Genomic DNA, 15,202 nt, shown 5'->3' on the forward strand with positions numbered 1-15,202 from the left:
AGTTGCATTACCAAGGGTATTGAGTAATTTTCTTTTTCCCTCAGCAGCATGTCTAGATTGTGCCATGTGTTCTCTGGGTGTTTATAGTAGGGCTCTGTCAAATTCTGTGCCTTTTGTTCTCTTCTACACTGTTGTTTTGGCTGGATGGCACTGTATCCTGAAATGCTTTGATATGAAACACATAACAAGGCTCATTTTTCCAGCACACCAAATGGTAAATCACACTGTGACACAGACACCATCATCTTTGACAATCGTGTGCAAAAAGCATCACTTACCACTCTCCACATCCTGTACACATCTGTTGGAACTGAACTGCTGAGATCAGGATTTTTTCAAAACTTTCCATGGGATTTTAGTAGCCCAGGGAAACTGGCATTTTATATGTGCTGTAGTCAGCAAAGGCTTCATTTTAGATACACACTTTTGGTAGCCATGTCTGTGCATCTTTGCTCCTGCAAAATCTGAGGAGTATCTTTTCTAATGTGCTATATCAGTGCCCTTTTCTTGTATGGTGCCATTTCTGACAGGCAGCTGAGGTGGATCTTAGCAGCTTTAACGCCTCCGACATTAAACTTGGTGAAACATACATTCATGCAACAGGCCGCAAGTGTGTTACAAGCCTCATGGGTCATATTCAAAGTAACCTTACTTATTTTGATCTATGGAAAAAGGCAAACATATCACAGGTACCAGTTACTCATGACATTCTGATTACAGCTCTGATACATGTACAACTCAGTCTTCATGTACTGTATATCCTTGCACACGCTGCAGTATGGGTTAAGTGACAGTGTGATTATTTTTAGGCTAATCTATTCTGCAAGGGTAATACAAAATGTAAAACAAAAAGATGCTTCTGGTATTTTGAAATAAATGTAAAGGGCTGTGAAGTTAACTCATTAAGGCATTCAAACATTACAAACGGATGTTGTAAACTAATAACTGGTCATTATTTGTATTTGTAAGCAAAACAAAAGTTACAAAGCAGATACATGAAGTTAAATATTTATTTTTAGTAGCCCAAGATTTAAATACAATTTCAAACCATTCAGAAAGTTTTAATGCAGTACGGAATTTCTAAAACTTAAACAGCAAAATGTATTTTTAAGGATATATACAAACATGATAAATGCATAATTTCTTACTAATGTCACATTAACAACACATTGAATTGTGTGGTCAAACTGAGGTCAAGAGGAAGGTGAATGCACAAATTTGACTTCACTAATATGATCAATAATCAAGAAATTTAAGGGATCCAGGTTATTAAAACAGTTTCAAAAGAACGGCAAACTCAATAACCTTTATTTGTTTGAACCATCATGCAAACAAGATTTAAAATTTAAATCTTGCTGATCAAAAAGTTCATTAATTAATTTAAGTAAATTAATTTTACAATAAGCTTTTAAGCATGTGTAATCTTCCTAGAAGCAAAGAAAGTGTGAAATATCCAAATGTGTACATTTCTTTAGTTTCTTCCTTTTCAAGAGAGCTTAAGAAGAAGGCTGGAACTCAATCAGAGTCATCATCATCAAGGTATTCCTCTGCATTGCTGAGAGTCCGGATTACATCTATTTTTAAAAAGGAATGAACAACAAAATTAAACACAGAAAATTAACTTTTGAACAACATAATTAAAAAAAAAACATTTGGTATTATGGATAATGGTATTACTCATGCCATTCTTTTAGAAATATAAAGAGTATTCTATGGTATGACCTCTGACAAATATTTGAAAAGCTTTGTCTGCATTTGGGGAAATATGTACTTCTCAGACATACATATTAGCAATATGACGTGAAACAAGGGTGTTCTACATATTAGAATTATTTTTGATTTGCTAAATTCTACAAAGAACAATAAGAAAAAAACATTTTTATTTTTTAGAATTTATTTCAAATTAATTCTTCTTTTCACAGAAAAGTCTTGGCATTTTAAATGACCATTAAAGAACTGAAACAGTGCACAAGACCACCATCTGGTGGTGAGTCACTGAAGCAAAGAACTGTATTATATTCTTTAACATAACATAACATCACTTTATTAACCCTTTACAATTTCTTGCATTAGGAATTCGTCTTTTCGCATACCCCAGCTTGCTCTCCATGAGACACACAGACAAACGGACAGGGAGAGAGCCTGGGGTCAGAGTGTGGGGTCAGCCATTGTACAGTGCCCCTGGAGCAGTTGGGGTTAAGGGCCTTGCTCAGGAGCCCAATAGAGTAGGATTTCTCTGCCAGCTGCGGGATTTGAACCGGCAACCTTCCAGCCACAGCCACAGATCCTTAGCCACAGAGCCACCGCTCTGCCCCAGTGAAATGGTTACCTCACCATTTCATGACATTTCAATTATTTTTAAGTGGAATAAGAAAGGCATTAATAAAACACTGTTTACAAACATTTACTTTAAAGTTAATAAGCCACTTGACTTCAGATTGTTTTAAATCTGTATCATATTTCTAAACACAACACAGTTGCAGGTTCTAGAATTCTGTTAAGTAAAATTATGTGAGGCTGTATTTCTAAATGTAAACCCACCTTCATGTCTCTAAAATGATGCACTACATACCAAGTTAGTTTAATGACACTAAGCAAGAACATTCAAATGCACAAAAGCATTCTGGGATTTGAGCCAGCAGCCATATCACCCTGCAGCTCTCAGCCAGCTACCCACTGAAGCTAAGTAGGGTTGAGCCTGGTCAGTACCTGGATGGGAGACCTCCTGGGAAGCTATGGTTGCTGCTGGAAGTGGTGTTAGTGGGACCAGTGGGGGATTCGCATCCTGCGGTCTGTGTGGTTCCTAATACCCTGGTATAGTGGTGGGGACACTATACTGTAGTGGGCTTTGTCTTTCGCATAAGACGTTAAACCGAGGTCTTGACTCTCTGTGGTCATTAAAGATCTCTGGGCATTTCTCGATAAGAGTAGGGAGTTATCCCGCTGTCTGGGCCTAATTTTCCCCCTCGGCCTTTACCGTGGCCTCCAAATTCTCCCCATGTATGATTGGCTTGCTCTTGCCCTGCGATGGACTGGCGCCCGTCCAAGTTGTACCCTGCCTTGTGCTCGTTGCTTGACGGGTAGGCTCCGGCTTCCCGCAACACCGTATGATATAAAGCAGTTTGGCAAATGACATGATATTCTGGGATCCATAAAAGGCAAAGATACAGCTCTTAATAAAAGGGCAAAATAAAGAAGTTCAAAATCCATATCTTACATGAAACAAATGTCAGTTAGCTGTTTAAAACACTGCACTTACTGGTTCCTTGTTTCTTTTTCAGCAGTGATGCACACTGTGCATTTGTTGCCATATCCAAGGCCAGTTTCTTCTCATTGTTTAAAATATCCGTTCTTGCATCTAAAAACAATAAAGGACATACCGGTAACATTTTCAATGCAGACAGTAACTCATAATGTATCAATAAGAGTTTTTATATTTTAGATTGATGTTAGCTGTAATCTACAATATTAGTATTTTCAAATTGAACTATGTATAGCACGTACATTTAAGGACTGTTACATTTCACTGTGGATAGATACTATAGCAGTTGTCTTTCCATTTGCATTTGACCTGTCCTTCCACATAAAAAAAACTCTATAAAGCAAGGAATGGTGAAATAAATCTATTTTTGCAGTAAAGCCTGAAGAAACACAATAATTGTTCATATGAAGGTTATCATAGAAACATGAGAAACATTTTTAATGAACATTACAGAAATTAGAAAAATTATGTTGTACTATTTCTGCAACTACAAATCATTGTAGGACACTATCAATGTGGACTTTTTATATTTCTATATTTTAAAGCAATTATTACTTCTGTTCAGCAGCATCTCCACAATGTCGGAGTATCCCTTCCAAGCTGCGGCGTGCAGAGAGGTGTCTCCAAGTTTATTCTGTTAGAAAGAAAAATTGATCATGTATTTAAGAAAAAAAAACAAATACAAAACATGCTTTTGACTTAAAAACGGTTAGCTTTAATTTTTTACCTGCTGGTTAAGTTCCACATTAGGCTGTGCAAGTAAGAGCTCCACAACATCTGTTAAAGCAAAGGTACAAAGCTTTAAATTTATATTACAACATATAAGAATAAAATAATGACGTTTGGAAGTAATATGACTGCACTAGATCATATTTTGATGTGTTGTTTTAGTTGTGCAACAAGCTGTTGTTTTCGAACACATCATTTTGGTGAATTTTAACACACAACCTTTAACAGTCTACGACTTCTGCTTTAGAAGAGAGGTCAATAAGGCAAAGTCAGTAACAGCTGACCACTGTTATAAATAATGTGCAGAAGACAACAGTGAGCTGGTGTACAGCAGTTATTTCTACCCCAGGCATATTTTTTTAGTTTTAAAAAGAATTCCCCTTCATATACAAAATAATGACTCACTATAAAGAAAAGCAATACTAACCCTGAAAATAAACTTTCTGAAACTTTACAGAAGACTCAAAAACAGGAGAAGTCTTTCCAGTACAGCACAAAATCAGACAAATGCAGACACTGTGCAAAGATTATTAAACATCTTTTGCACAGGTGAAAATTATGAATGTTACTGAACTTTGTAAATGAGCATTAAAACAGTCTTTGTAGCTAACAGTTTGAACCACAACCCATCTACATGTTATAACAGCTAGACATGTAATTCTACACAAAATGTACAAAACAATGGATGTGTCCACATGCAACAAAAGTAACAATGGACAAAGTACATGCACTGTAAGAAGGCAAACCTTTGTTTTTCCAGTAATGAAACAGAAAGCTTAGAAATAGACTGCAAACAGAAAAAAGTTCATACAGATTAGGTTTTAAAATTGGATCCAGGGCTCTTGGTAAAAACTGGATAGCAAAGAAACAACACAAACTACAAACTGCTCTAAGAAACACCCTTTAATTAGGTTTTTAAGAAGATAAGCATATTTTATTACATTAAATTGCATTGTTCACAGCAACTGAACAGTAATTATCCCAAAAATACCTTTGTGTCCTCCATGACATCCCCAGTAGAGGGCAGTATTGCCTGCTTTGTCAAGACCATTTATACCAACTTTGTTATCCAGACATTCTCGTAGCCAGCTCAAGTTGCCTGCAATACAAGTACATTTAATAAACATGTCTTTTCATACATGACAGTGTCAGCTTCATCGTGTGTGCTTATAATGATTTATGCTTCAGTTCAGACAGCTCATATGAAACAACCAGCACAACAACAGTCTACAAACCTACATAACAAAGAACTACACACCTGACAATCTTGTCTCAAATAAAATTGCATTAAAAGCAAAAAATCACAGTAGAAAAACATGTTTAACAATTTGTCAAATCTGCTTCTTACAGGGTACTAAACTATGTTCTGCACAGTAACACAAAACTACATTCTGTGATTAAAGATTCACTAGATAGTCTGAATTTTTTTTTTAAAAGGCAATTTGTTATCTTCCCTACCTCTTTTAGCAGCCTCGTGCATTGGATTGTCTATTGATTCTGCCTGCTCAGCAACTACAAAGGAAATTGTAGATATTATTTATCATGGAAGATACAGGCAAAACAATCAGGATTACCTAGCATAGAATTGCGTAAAATATGTCTTTCTTGTGACAGAGCTGGAGCGGTTCATGTCCTTTGTACCGCAGACTCTAAAACCCACAGGACTTACCATAGTTGCTGGGAATCAGCCCCGTCCTGCCCCTGCAGGTACCCTTCCACCAGTTAGTATCACTCTGAGAAAGAAAAAAAAACTTAGTAAGTACAGTATTTATGTTGCATGGTAGCTCAGACAATGTTTCATTATCACACCGAACAGAGGAGGAACAGAGCTCACCGTGTCTGAAATGTACAAAATATCTCCTTCTTCAAAATAGAGCTCATCTGGCTGAAAATGAAAACACAAAAGATTAAATTATTTTAATATAATCCCATACACCCAAGACATTCACCCTGTCCCTGACAGTCACTAGTTCTAATCTTTGATGGATAACTAAAACGGAACTATTTCCATCACGGAACAGAGCTCAATAGTGCGTTTTAATTTCTCTGAATTTACAGTTAAAAAGGAAGATGCTTTTGGAACACTGATGCAGTAGAAAGAGTTAGCTTGACTTAGCAGATATTCTCTGAATCTTCTTATTTTAATCATGTCATCCTAGGTTTTTTCAGATTTCAGGGTTTCCCACAGGCCAAACAACCCCCCCAACAGTTAGATGTACTATAGGTAATAGCTAATCTTATTATTGGAAATAAACAATATTATCCTGAACAGATTTTATTTGACCCCAATAACTGTTTATTCAGGATTCAATAATCAATTATATTTGATTACATAGGACTGGTCAAAAATGTTGGCTACCCCGTTGGCTACAGCTTTGTGCTTGAAATACACAGCCATTTGCTGTTTTCTGTATGCATCAAACCATGATTGTGTTCTCTTTGCTAGAGACACTGTTTATTATTTTATGGTCATTGAGGCGATAATTTTTATTTCACTTTGAAAATTAAGTGGCATTATTTAGTTCTTCATTATTCTTTAGAAATGATGTTTTTGACTAACGTTCGCAAGCAATTAAGGGACACAGTACTGGTCCATGACCCGTTGATTCAGTTGCAAGGAAACCCTGCATTTTTTTCTATGTTATTGATTATTTTCTTCAATTACGTTAATTTCTATGTTATCGATTACTAACATAGCTATCGAAGGACCAAATCCTAATGTATGAGTTCTTATGCTGAAAAGTGCGATTGCATACTCTTTGTATTGATGGTTTATTTTATTCACCTGCAAAATAACACATTGGTAAATGAATGGAATTGAAGTCTTTTCAGCAACTTCAAAATTCTGCATTCATTACTTCAGTTTTTAATCAACCTAGACTTGATAGAAATGTGAGAGATTTTCAGACCAGGGTGCGAGACTGTGAGATTTGCTCCCGGTGTGTGAGACTTGAGAGCTGTATGGTTATATACCATCGCTGCTGCTGGCTGGCAAATGATCTTGCGGTGTATTCGTATGAAACAGTATTTCAATATGGACTCTTTTGTACATTTTGTCCATATTCAGTATTTAGTCTAGACAAGTGGCTGATTATTGGCTAGATGGCCCATCTGCCTCATATACAATAGTGGGAAACAATAGATTTGGATATGTGAATACTATTATTTGTTTCCTGAAATTAGCAGACAGAAGCAGTTTTCTTGCAGATATGGAAATTAGTCTTTACAAATGTTATTTCCTGAGAAATACAAAAGAACTAATTGTTAAAAATAAACCATACATATAGCTGTGTATATGTAATATGCAGGTAAAAACTGAAGGGCAAAATCTGTCCTATATTTTTTTAAGTTTGATAATATAACAGTGCAATTACTAAATTTATTTCAATAAATCCAGTTAATGTACTTTTGTGATAACCCTGTTCCACTTATTTTTCGTTAACTCACGGCTTATCAATTATCAGCACATGAAAGTTATTATGAAATGATGGCATTTGAAACTGAGAACAGGAGGCACACTGTTATACAGAGTTATACACCTTTATATGCCCTTTTTTCCATGACTATATTAAGACAGATTTAGAATTAAATCTGAGGTAGTACAGATTTTGTTAAATATGAGGTATTTCCTTAGTTGACTGATGTGTTTATACTGATATAAATTAGGATTGTAAGATACTACCTCTTATTTTTCCTTGTTAGGAAAAATACCTAATAATAAGCACGTGCTACATTAGAGTATAGCCAAAGTGCGTGTATTTTCCATTTTTAAGTTCCTATCCACTTTAGAGAACTTGGTGTGTGACTGGAGATTATAGTGGTTTTGTCCAAGCAGTACATATCGGACAAATGTCAAGCTTTGTGATATTTTTTCTTTTCTCAGCTTACTGTTAATGTCCATCGGACATCCACTTTATTAAGTCTTAAGTTGAAGAGTTAGCACCTGTGACAGTGGAGCACCCCTCCCACTGCACTCTCTACTCTCTGGGAATGCGCCGCTACCACACCGGAGGCTAATCAGGCCCGCTATTTAAGATCCCCACGCGTCCGCAGACTGGGTTCGCCCTTAGAACCAGAGTATTTGCAAGCCGGCTACAAAGGATTATTCTTCTCGTTTGTATTCGATCTTCTCATATACCAGAGAACAGACACCTTCCCAGACGACTACACACCGGCACACCGCTCCAGGATAAGAAGCGCTCTGCCGGTGCTCAGGCAGCACCCTTTCGAACCCAAATCTATCACACACCATTCAGTACCCCCTTTTAGCAACAAGAAAGAAGCATAATTCTCAATATTTAACTTCGCCGTTGAGGTCTGTGTATCATACATCTAAAGTGTTTCACTCTCCCTGCCAGTGTCAATTGCTTTAATTTTGTGAAAAGAGGAAAACAATCAGACTTATTTCCTAAAATGGTTGAGGTGAAATAGCCTGCAGAGTACAGTGTTTGGCAACAAACACTGCTTTGGATCCTCAAACAGTAAACATCATACAGCTTTTAAATCAAACCTCACCCAGTGTACCTTAGTAAACAGGTGCACACACACAGAGAGAGGAGAGGGAGGGAGCTCAACCATTAATGCCTGTAACTAAGAAGGAAACCAGACCTGCTGAAGTGAAGATCCCATCAACTACTATTCAGTAACTATTTAGGGATTGTAAACTCTCCATCAGAAGACTTTACTCCTCCTGAGCAAACTACTGACAGGCAATGTAATTAGTAATATGTAATTAGTAAATAAGAAACTAGAAATAGCTATTTTATTATTCCTCTACCTAAACAGGGAATTCTGTTGTCTCATTAATTAGATTAAGGGCAACAAAAGTCATTAGTCTGCAACATCTGTATGGTTACTGAAGGTTTTCATAAATTAAGACACAGGGCACAGGGCACTACCTTAAGAACACATTTTTTCTAATAAGTTATCAAAATATAATTGTTTTTTTTTCTTTGTTGTTCTGTGATTTAGGCCCAGATTACATTGAAACATTCACCCATACACTAAATGAGAACAGTAATATCTTGTCTGTTTTCCACTGTGCTGAAACAAAAGTACTGAGGGAAACAAGTCCAGTACTGTATTGGTTTGTAAATCTGCAAATGACAGATAGGCCAAATTGATTTAATTTATTTCATGCCCTAATAACAAGATAATAATGCTCTTTCATCATTAAAATACTTCAGACATTTTTCATTTAATCCAGTTTGAACTTTTTAAAACAAAAAAAGGCGTGCCATTTTACTTACAGTTCTTGGATCAAATGTGAACAGAGCTCTGAAGACTTTCACCTGTCCTGAAAAATAGGAATAAACATTATCTTCCATCCATCCCTTTTACAAAAATACATAGTCCAATACATGATCGTGCTGAGCCAGAGTCTTACCTGGCAGACACTGGGGACGTGACATAACACACCCTGAACAGATTTCCAGCCCATACTAGGGCAGACACACACAAGTGGGACAATTTACAGATGTCACGTCACCTACACAGCATGTCTTTGGACTGTGGGAAGGAAACTGGACTAGCCGGCACAGACCCACACTGCCACAGGAACAACATGCAACCACCACACAGAAGGTGCCCTGGACCAGAATCAAACCCAGTATTCAAGAGCTGTGAGGGAGCAGTGTTAAAAGCCATGACACTGTACACATTTTATATCTCACGCTTGAACATTGTACAAAATGCTACAAAATTAAAGCTTTAATTATGGTCAGAAAAAGGGTGAAATATATGGGTTCCAGCAGTCCAAAGAGAGCTCTTTGTCTGTTAGTGAAAACATATTTGTCTGTTACTATTTGTATTGGTCCATAAGTAGGAATCATACTTACATTTCGTAAGAGTTTTTATATAGGTATGCTGTTCATCATTTAAGAGGTACCATAATTTCAAACACTCATAGAGTGGTTTCTTTTATAGCACATTAATATCACACAATACAAAAAAAAAGATTAGACACCCACAGCAAGCAAATGTGATGATTCACCCTGCCAATAAAATTAAGAGTTTAAAAAAAGACTCAACCGGGCACTGTGTGCTTACCTTAAATATACCCTCTGCTATCCATACATATTTCCAGAATTCTCTAATACTTCACATCAAATATAAATTGTAATCCCAATGAAATTTTGCGTTTACATATTACTCTTCCATATTTCAGATACCATGAGAAATAGAATCTTAGAGTAGTAAGAAGTTTTATTTCAAACCATCGTCGCCTCAGTGATGAGCTCTTGTGAAAATAACCCTTTTCATCTCTACTCTGAAAACCACAACTTACAACTGAACATCAACCTCATTTTCGTTCTCTGGCAGAGCTGCCACTTTAAACAAAACTTTCTATATACAGCGGTAAAGAGGTTCTCTAAGGTCTCCACAACAATGGAGTTTACACAAAGCGCACACTGCAGCATGAATGAACTTTTGATGGATTTGTTTTACTGTAAATATTATTCAGAATGGAAAGACCCAGTATTTGGGGAGATACAGTTCATACAAGTGTTTTCTCAAAATAAATACTGAGCTCCATCATAGAAAACATACACTGTCAAATTTTTATTTCAAAACAACTTAAAATTCATTCTTTTTTACTGCTATTGACACTTTTCATGTGTTAAAAGTCCAGCCTTTTTCTGTTATAGGGATCTATAAACCTACATCGAACAGAGAGAGAGTTACAAAATACTATTTTTTCCACTTTCCTTAAAAAATACTGGTCCGTTTAATATTTTTGTACAACCAGAAATCTTAACCTTAAAATGCCAAAAAAACGAATAAAGAAACTGAGGAACCTTTGTTTCCAACATGTTCTTCCTACACTGTTAGAAATACTTTCCATTAAAGGAATAAAGAGAAAGTACACCTAATCATTTACTATGTAGAAGAAAAGTGATGTATCAAGCACAATTCAATTCCTACATTTTATAAATATAGTGGCGTACAGGTTACTCTAACTAACCAAGCTGACTGTATGACATCTGACTTGTCTTTAACCAAATGAGAGAAAATGTTGATGGCAGTCCAGCCCAAAAACGAACAAAATAAACTGCAGTTAAGACTTAAAGACTGAAAGCAAATTTAAGAACTAATTAAAACAGATTTAATTTATTTCCAAACAAATACATGGTTCAATTAAGTACTATACACACAGTAACATAAAACTATTTCATTGTTTAAGAACTACAGGTTCACTTTAGACATTTTAATGTTTTACTTTAAAAACTGCTTTGAATATTTTAAACATTCCTACACAACATCTTTCTGTATGAAGTTTATTCCATGTTGAAAAGAGAAGAAAAGAAACTCAACTTTTTGACAGCCGAAACGTTGTGTTTCTTTTCTTCTCTTTTCAGCATAAAATAAACCTTTACTTGTTCCTTTGCAGCCTATGCATGCTGATGCAGCTACCTACTTGAAGTATCTTTTCTGTATGGTTCAAACTAGCTTGTAGTATTCTGGAGATGTTTTCCATTCAATCAGTCTGGAAACAGATTAAAATGTTGTATTGTATTTTTCATTTAGGACTGCAACTATGCTTTGAAAACATTTGTCCTGCACTGTAAATAGTGAAAGTGTTGATTATTGAAATGCCCACATATTGTGATTCATTTTAAAAGCATAGATAGATAGATACTTTATTGATCCCGTGAGGGAAATTGCAGTGCAACAGCAGCTTAACACACACACACAAGGTATAAACTGATGCTTTTAAAAAAACATCAAAGGTGACCATATGGCATTTGATTTGATCAGGCAAAATGTTGATTTACAGCTTCTTACTAGTTACTTATTTTCTAGTGGTTTTCATCAATAACAATAACAAGAAAAATATTTTTAGAGAATGTAATGATAACCGATCCTCCTTAGTGCACAATAAAGCATTCATCTGCTGATTTTGATGGATCTGTAAATAATATTGTCTGAATCCTGGAGATTCTGTCAAATCTTGGAAATAAAGAGGGGTATTTACCTCCTTTTACAGTAATGCCTTTTACAGTATCAGTTTTGTCAAATGCAGAACATTAAAAGTGGATGACATCTCTTACACAAACATGTTTGAAACACTTAAGTCATTTATTTTTTAATCAAGTGATAAAAAACACAATGAACTCAATCTGTTACAAAAGAGCACACTGTGCAGGCCTAAAATGTATTAAGCATATAATACCGAGTAATTAAATAGAACCTTAGTTAAGTGTTTAAGTTCAATGACATTTAATTCCAACAAACCAACCTTTTAAAGTCAGGTTAAAACTTGATGCAAGGTAGGTCACAATATAATTTGTGTGCTTATGAGAAATCAAAAATACAATTATACAAATTATATTTAGCATGTATTATTTTTTTATTTCGTGCTGAGAAAATGTATAGCCTAAATCTAAATTGAAAAAATAAAACAAAATTGTATTGCCTCCACATGTCTTTGCTTGTAGTTATTTGGCAGGCATTAGTGTCTTAACATTTTATTTCAAATACTATAACACTCTATGATTCTTAATCGCATCTTTTTAAAAATGAAGTACTGCAGAAATCTCTTCATCTATACATGTTTTGTATCATTGGATCCTATATTTAACATGTTGCACTGATATTTTTATACATGATTTTAAGCAGGAAAAGTTTTTCTGGGCACAAAGCATCCTTGCTAGTGTCAATGTGAATTGATAACTCTCCACATACAGTATTATAACTAAATTGATCACACTGCTGCAGGCATAAATTGGTATAAATCACTATTTTAATCATGAGTTGGTGACAATGAACAACATTCTAAAGCTCTACATGCAATGATATGCTCTTTTTTACATTTCATAACATTGTTTGATTAATTCTACCAGCTTTAATCAAAACTTACATACACATGGATAGAATCAGATATTTCCTCCCACTAAACACATTATGCATTAAGAACTTTACAAAAATATATTAATAATAATAATAACATCACTTTATTAACCCTTTACAATTTCTTGCATTAGGAATTTGTCTTTTCGCATACCCCAGCTTGCTCTCCATAATTTTAGGATGATCATATACTCATATTTTAGGATGATTATAAAGCAACAGTTCATTTTCTTTATACAGATTTTTGTTTATCTGCAGATATGCTGAATTAGGAAATCGGGGAAGGTTCTGAAATTTTCACTTCCCATTTCCAACAAAAGAGCTACACAGAGTAGAGTCAGCAAAGCAGACACAAAAGGGTTACTCTTTACATGTCTTGCAGTGATTTTGGTGCATTATGCAACAGTTTGATCATGATCAGATAGAAAAACACTCACAAGGCACTTAAAACAGAGATTCCTGTCATTGATAATGCAATTAAACCCAATCATAAAACCTTGTTTACAGATTTAATATAGCCCATTAAAGAGAAGCACTAGTGAAGCCATGGAGAACAATACCAAGCACATGTGTAGATCACGTACCCAGAAAAAATATATATTTACTATTTACTGTGTTGGAAAGGTATTTCAAGATATTTACAGGACGCTCCTTCCTGTGTTAAAGTTTCCATCACATAGAATAGCCTGTGCATCACAACAGGGGCATGGGAGAAGTAAAACTGGTTTCTTTGTGTAGTCATAAACCTGAAGAAGAATTTTAAGGTTGGACTCAATAACTGAATGATTCTGAGCCTAGGTAATCCAGCAAGCACTGACTTGTATTGTGCTGCATCCCTGAAGGTATGCATGCTTAGATTAAGTATTTCTTCTCACATCACACCACTAAGAAGAAAAAAAGGAAGTATAGAAACGTGGATATCCTGACCAAACAGTATGCCTTTTGAGACATTACTGTGGCATTTTAAAAATAACTGTGCATTACGGTACAACTACTGGCACATTGCTTAAGAGCAGGGCAGTCCAGTCCTGGTCCTAGAGGGCTGGTTTTTCTGCAGGTTTTCTAAAGCAGCAGCAGCACCTTAAGAGCTGGGGGAAGTTGAAATAATGGTGCAAAAAAGAAACTAACAAGCAGATATAATTGCTAAGCGATGAGGGAGACTGAAAACTTCTATGTATAACTTACACACATATATTTTATGACCTGTAGAGACACATCTTGAAATCTTAAATACTGTTTTAGAAAGCGGTGACAGATTAGAAGGAACCCAGAACAGTCTTCACACACTGCAAACTAAACCGGCACATTTGTTACCAGTATATTAATGTGTATGGACAAATGATGAAATATTCAAAATTAGATTAATCTGACAATCACGACCATAAAAACAGAAATAATAAAATATGAATATGTTGTTCATTCAGTGGTTTCTACTTACGCCTTTGTCAGACGCCTTCCTGCTTTTAACCTCAGTCAGACAAGAAAAAAGACACGACGCAGTTCTTCGGATACAGTACATGTGAGAAAACGTTGCTAGAACCATCTTTGTCAAATCTCATTATTTCAATACCTTATGAAATAAATTAATTCCGATTCAATATTGAATATTGACCAGGACGAAGAAAACAGAAACACGAACAGCAAGGAAATGCATTTGTACACTTTTATTCTCGGCCAATATTTGAATGTAAGCAAATGTCACAACGGCGCAACGGCACGTCAAATCACTGGTTTTTAGTACCTCGCAGCTTTGGATCCCTTAGTGTTAAAGGTGTTTGTTTTTCTCAAACTAGATTAACGATATTAATTATAAATCCTGGCTACGGCTCGTTCACTGTACCCCACCCACCCAAACACAGAACATGATTGTGCAGCTCACAGCAGTACGGCCAGAAAGAAAATGAGAAAACGGGGAAGCCTAAATATTTAAAGTAAACAATTACATAAATATATTCTATCTGAGCGGGTTTTTAATGGCAAAAGCAGCGTAATAAAATCTCATTTAGATGTTTGCAGCAGCAAACGTCTTTTCAAAGTAGCCCCTCTCGTGTACAGCACGGGTAACGAGCAACATGAACTTTCAGAACTGGTGGCAGCTACATGAAACACTCCTGTCTCTGTATTGGACAGCTGAGAGGAAAGACCACAACAATATCATACTTATTTAACACTTACCTGGCTTCGCAGGTTTAGGTGGAGGCTTTGACATTTCGAATCTTAAAATAAAATCCCCAAAAGAGAGAGAAATGAGTAGATATTTTTTTTTTCTATTTGAGAAATTCAATGGGACAAACTAACTAGAGAAACCAATGAGGAAGTAGGACTCCCAACGACGAAGCGCACCCTTGATGCGGAAGAGAT

General features: G+C 35.7%; 1 protein-coding gene across 1 annotated transcript; it reads right to left on the reverse strand.

Moving 5' to 3' along the window:
* Nucleotides 1–996: 996 nt before the first annotated feature.
* ostf1 (osteoclast stimulating factor 1) lies at nucleotides 997–15,193 on the reverse strand. Its single transcript, XM_088910554.1, has 10 exons — nucleotides 15,017–15,193; nucleotides 9,241–9,287; nucleotides 5,826–5,876; nucleotides 5,661–5,724; nucleotides 5,450–5,503; nucleotides 4,983–5,090; nucleotides 3,990–4,039; nucleotides 3,818–3,896; nucleotides 3,260–3,358; nucleotides 997–1,574 (listed from the first exon to the last, which is right to left on the reverse strand). Exons 1-10 carry the CDS (start codon nucleotides 15,048–15,050, stop codon nucleotides 1,516–1,518), a joined length of 645 nt encoding a protein of 214 aa, XP_088766680.1. The 5' UTR covers nucleotides 15,051–15,193; the 3' UTR covers nucleotides 997–1,515.
* Nucleotides 15,194–15,202: the final 9 nt, after the last annotated feature.

Source organism: Atractosteus spatula, chromosome 3, assembly GCF_055471065.1.
Source record: "Atractosteus spatula isolate fAtrSpa1 chromosome 3, fAtrSpa1.hap1, whole genome shotgun sequence".
Classification (NCBI taxonomy): Eukaryota; Metazoa; Chordata; class Actinopteri; order Semionotiformes; family Lepisosteidae; genus Atractosteus; species Atractosteus spatula.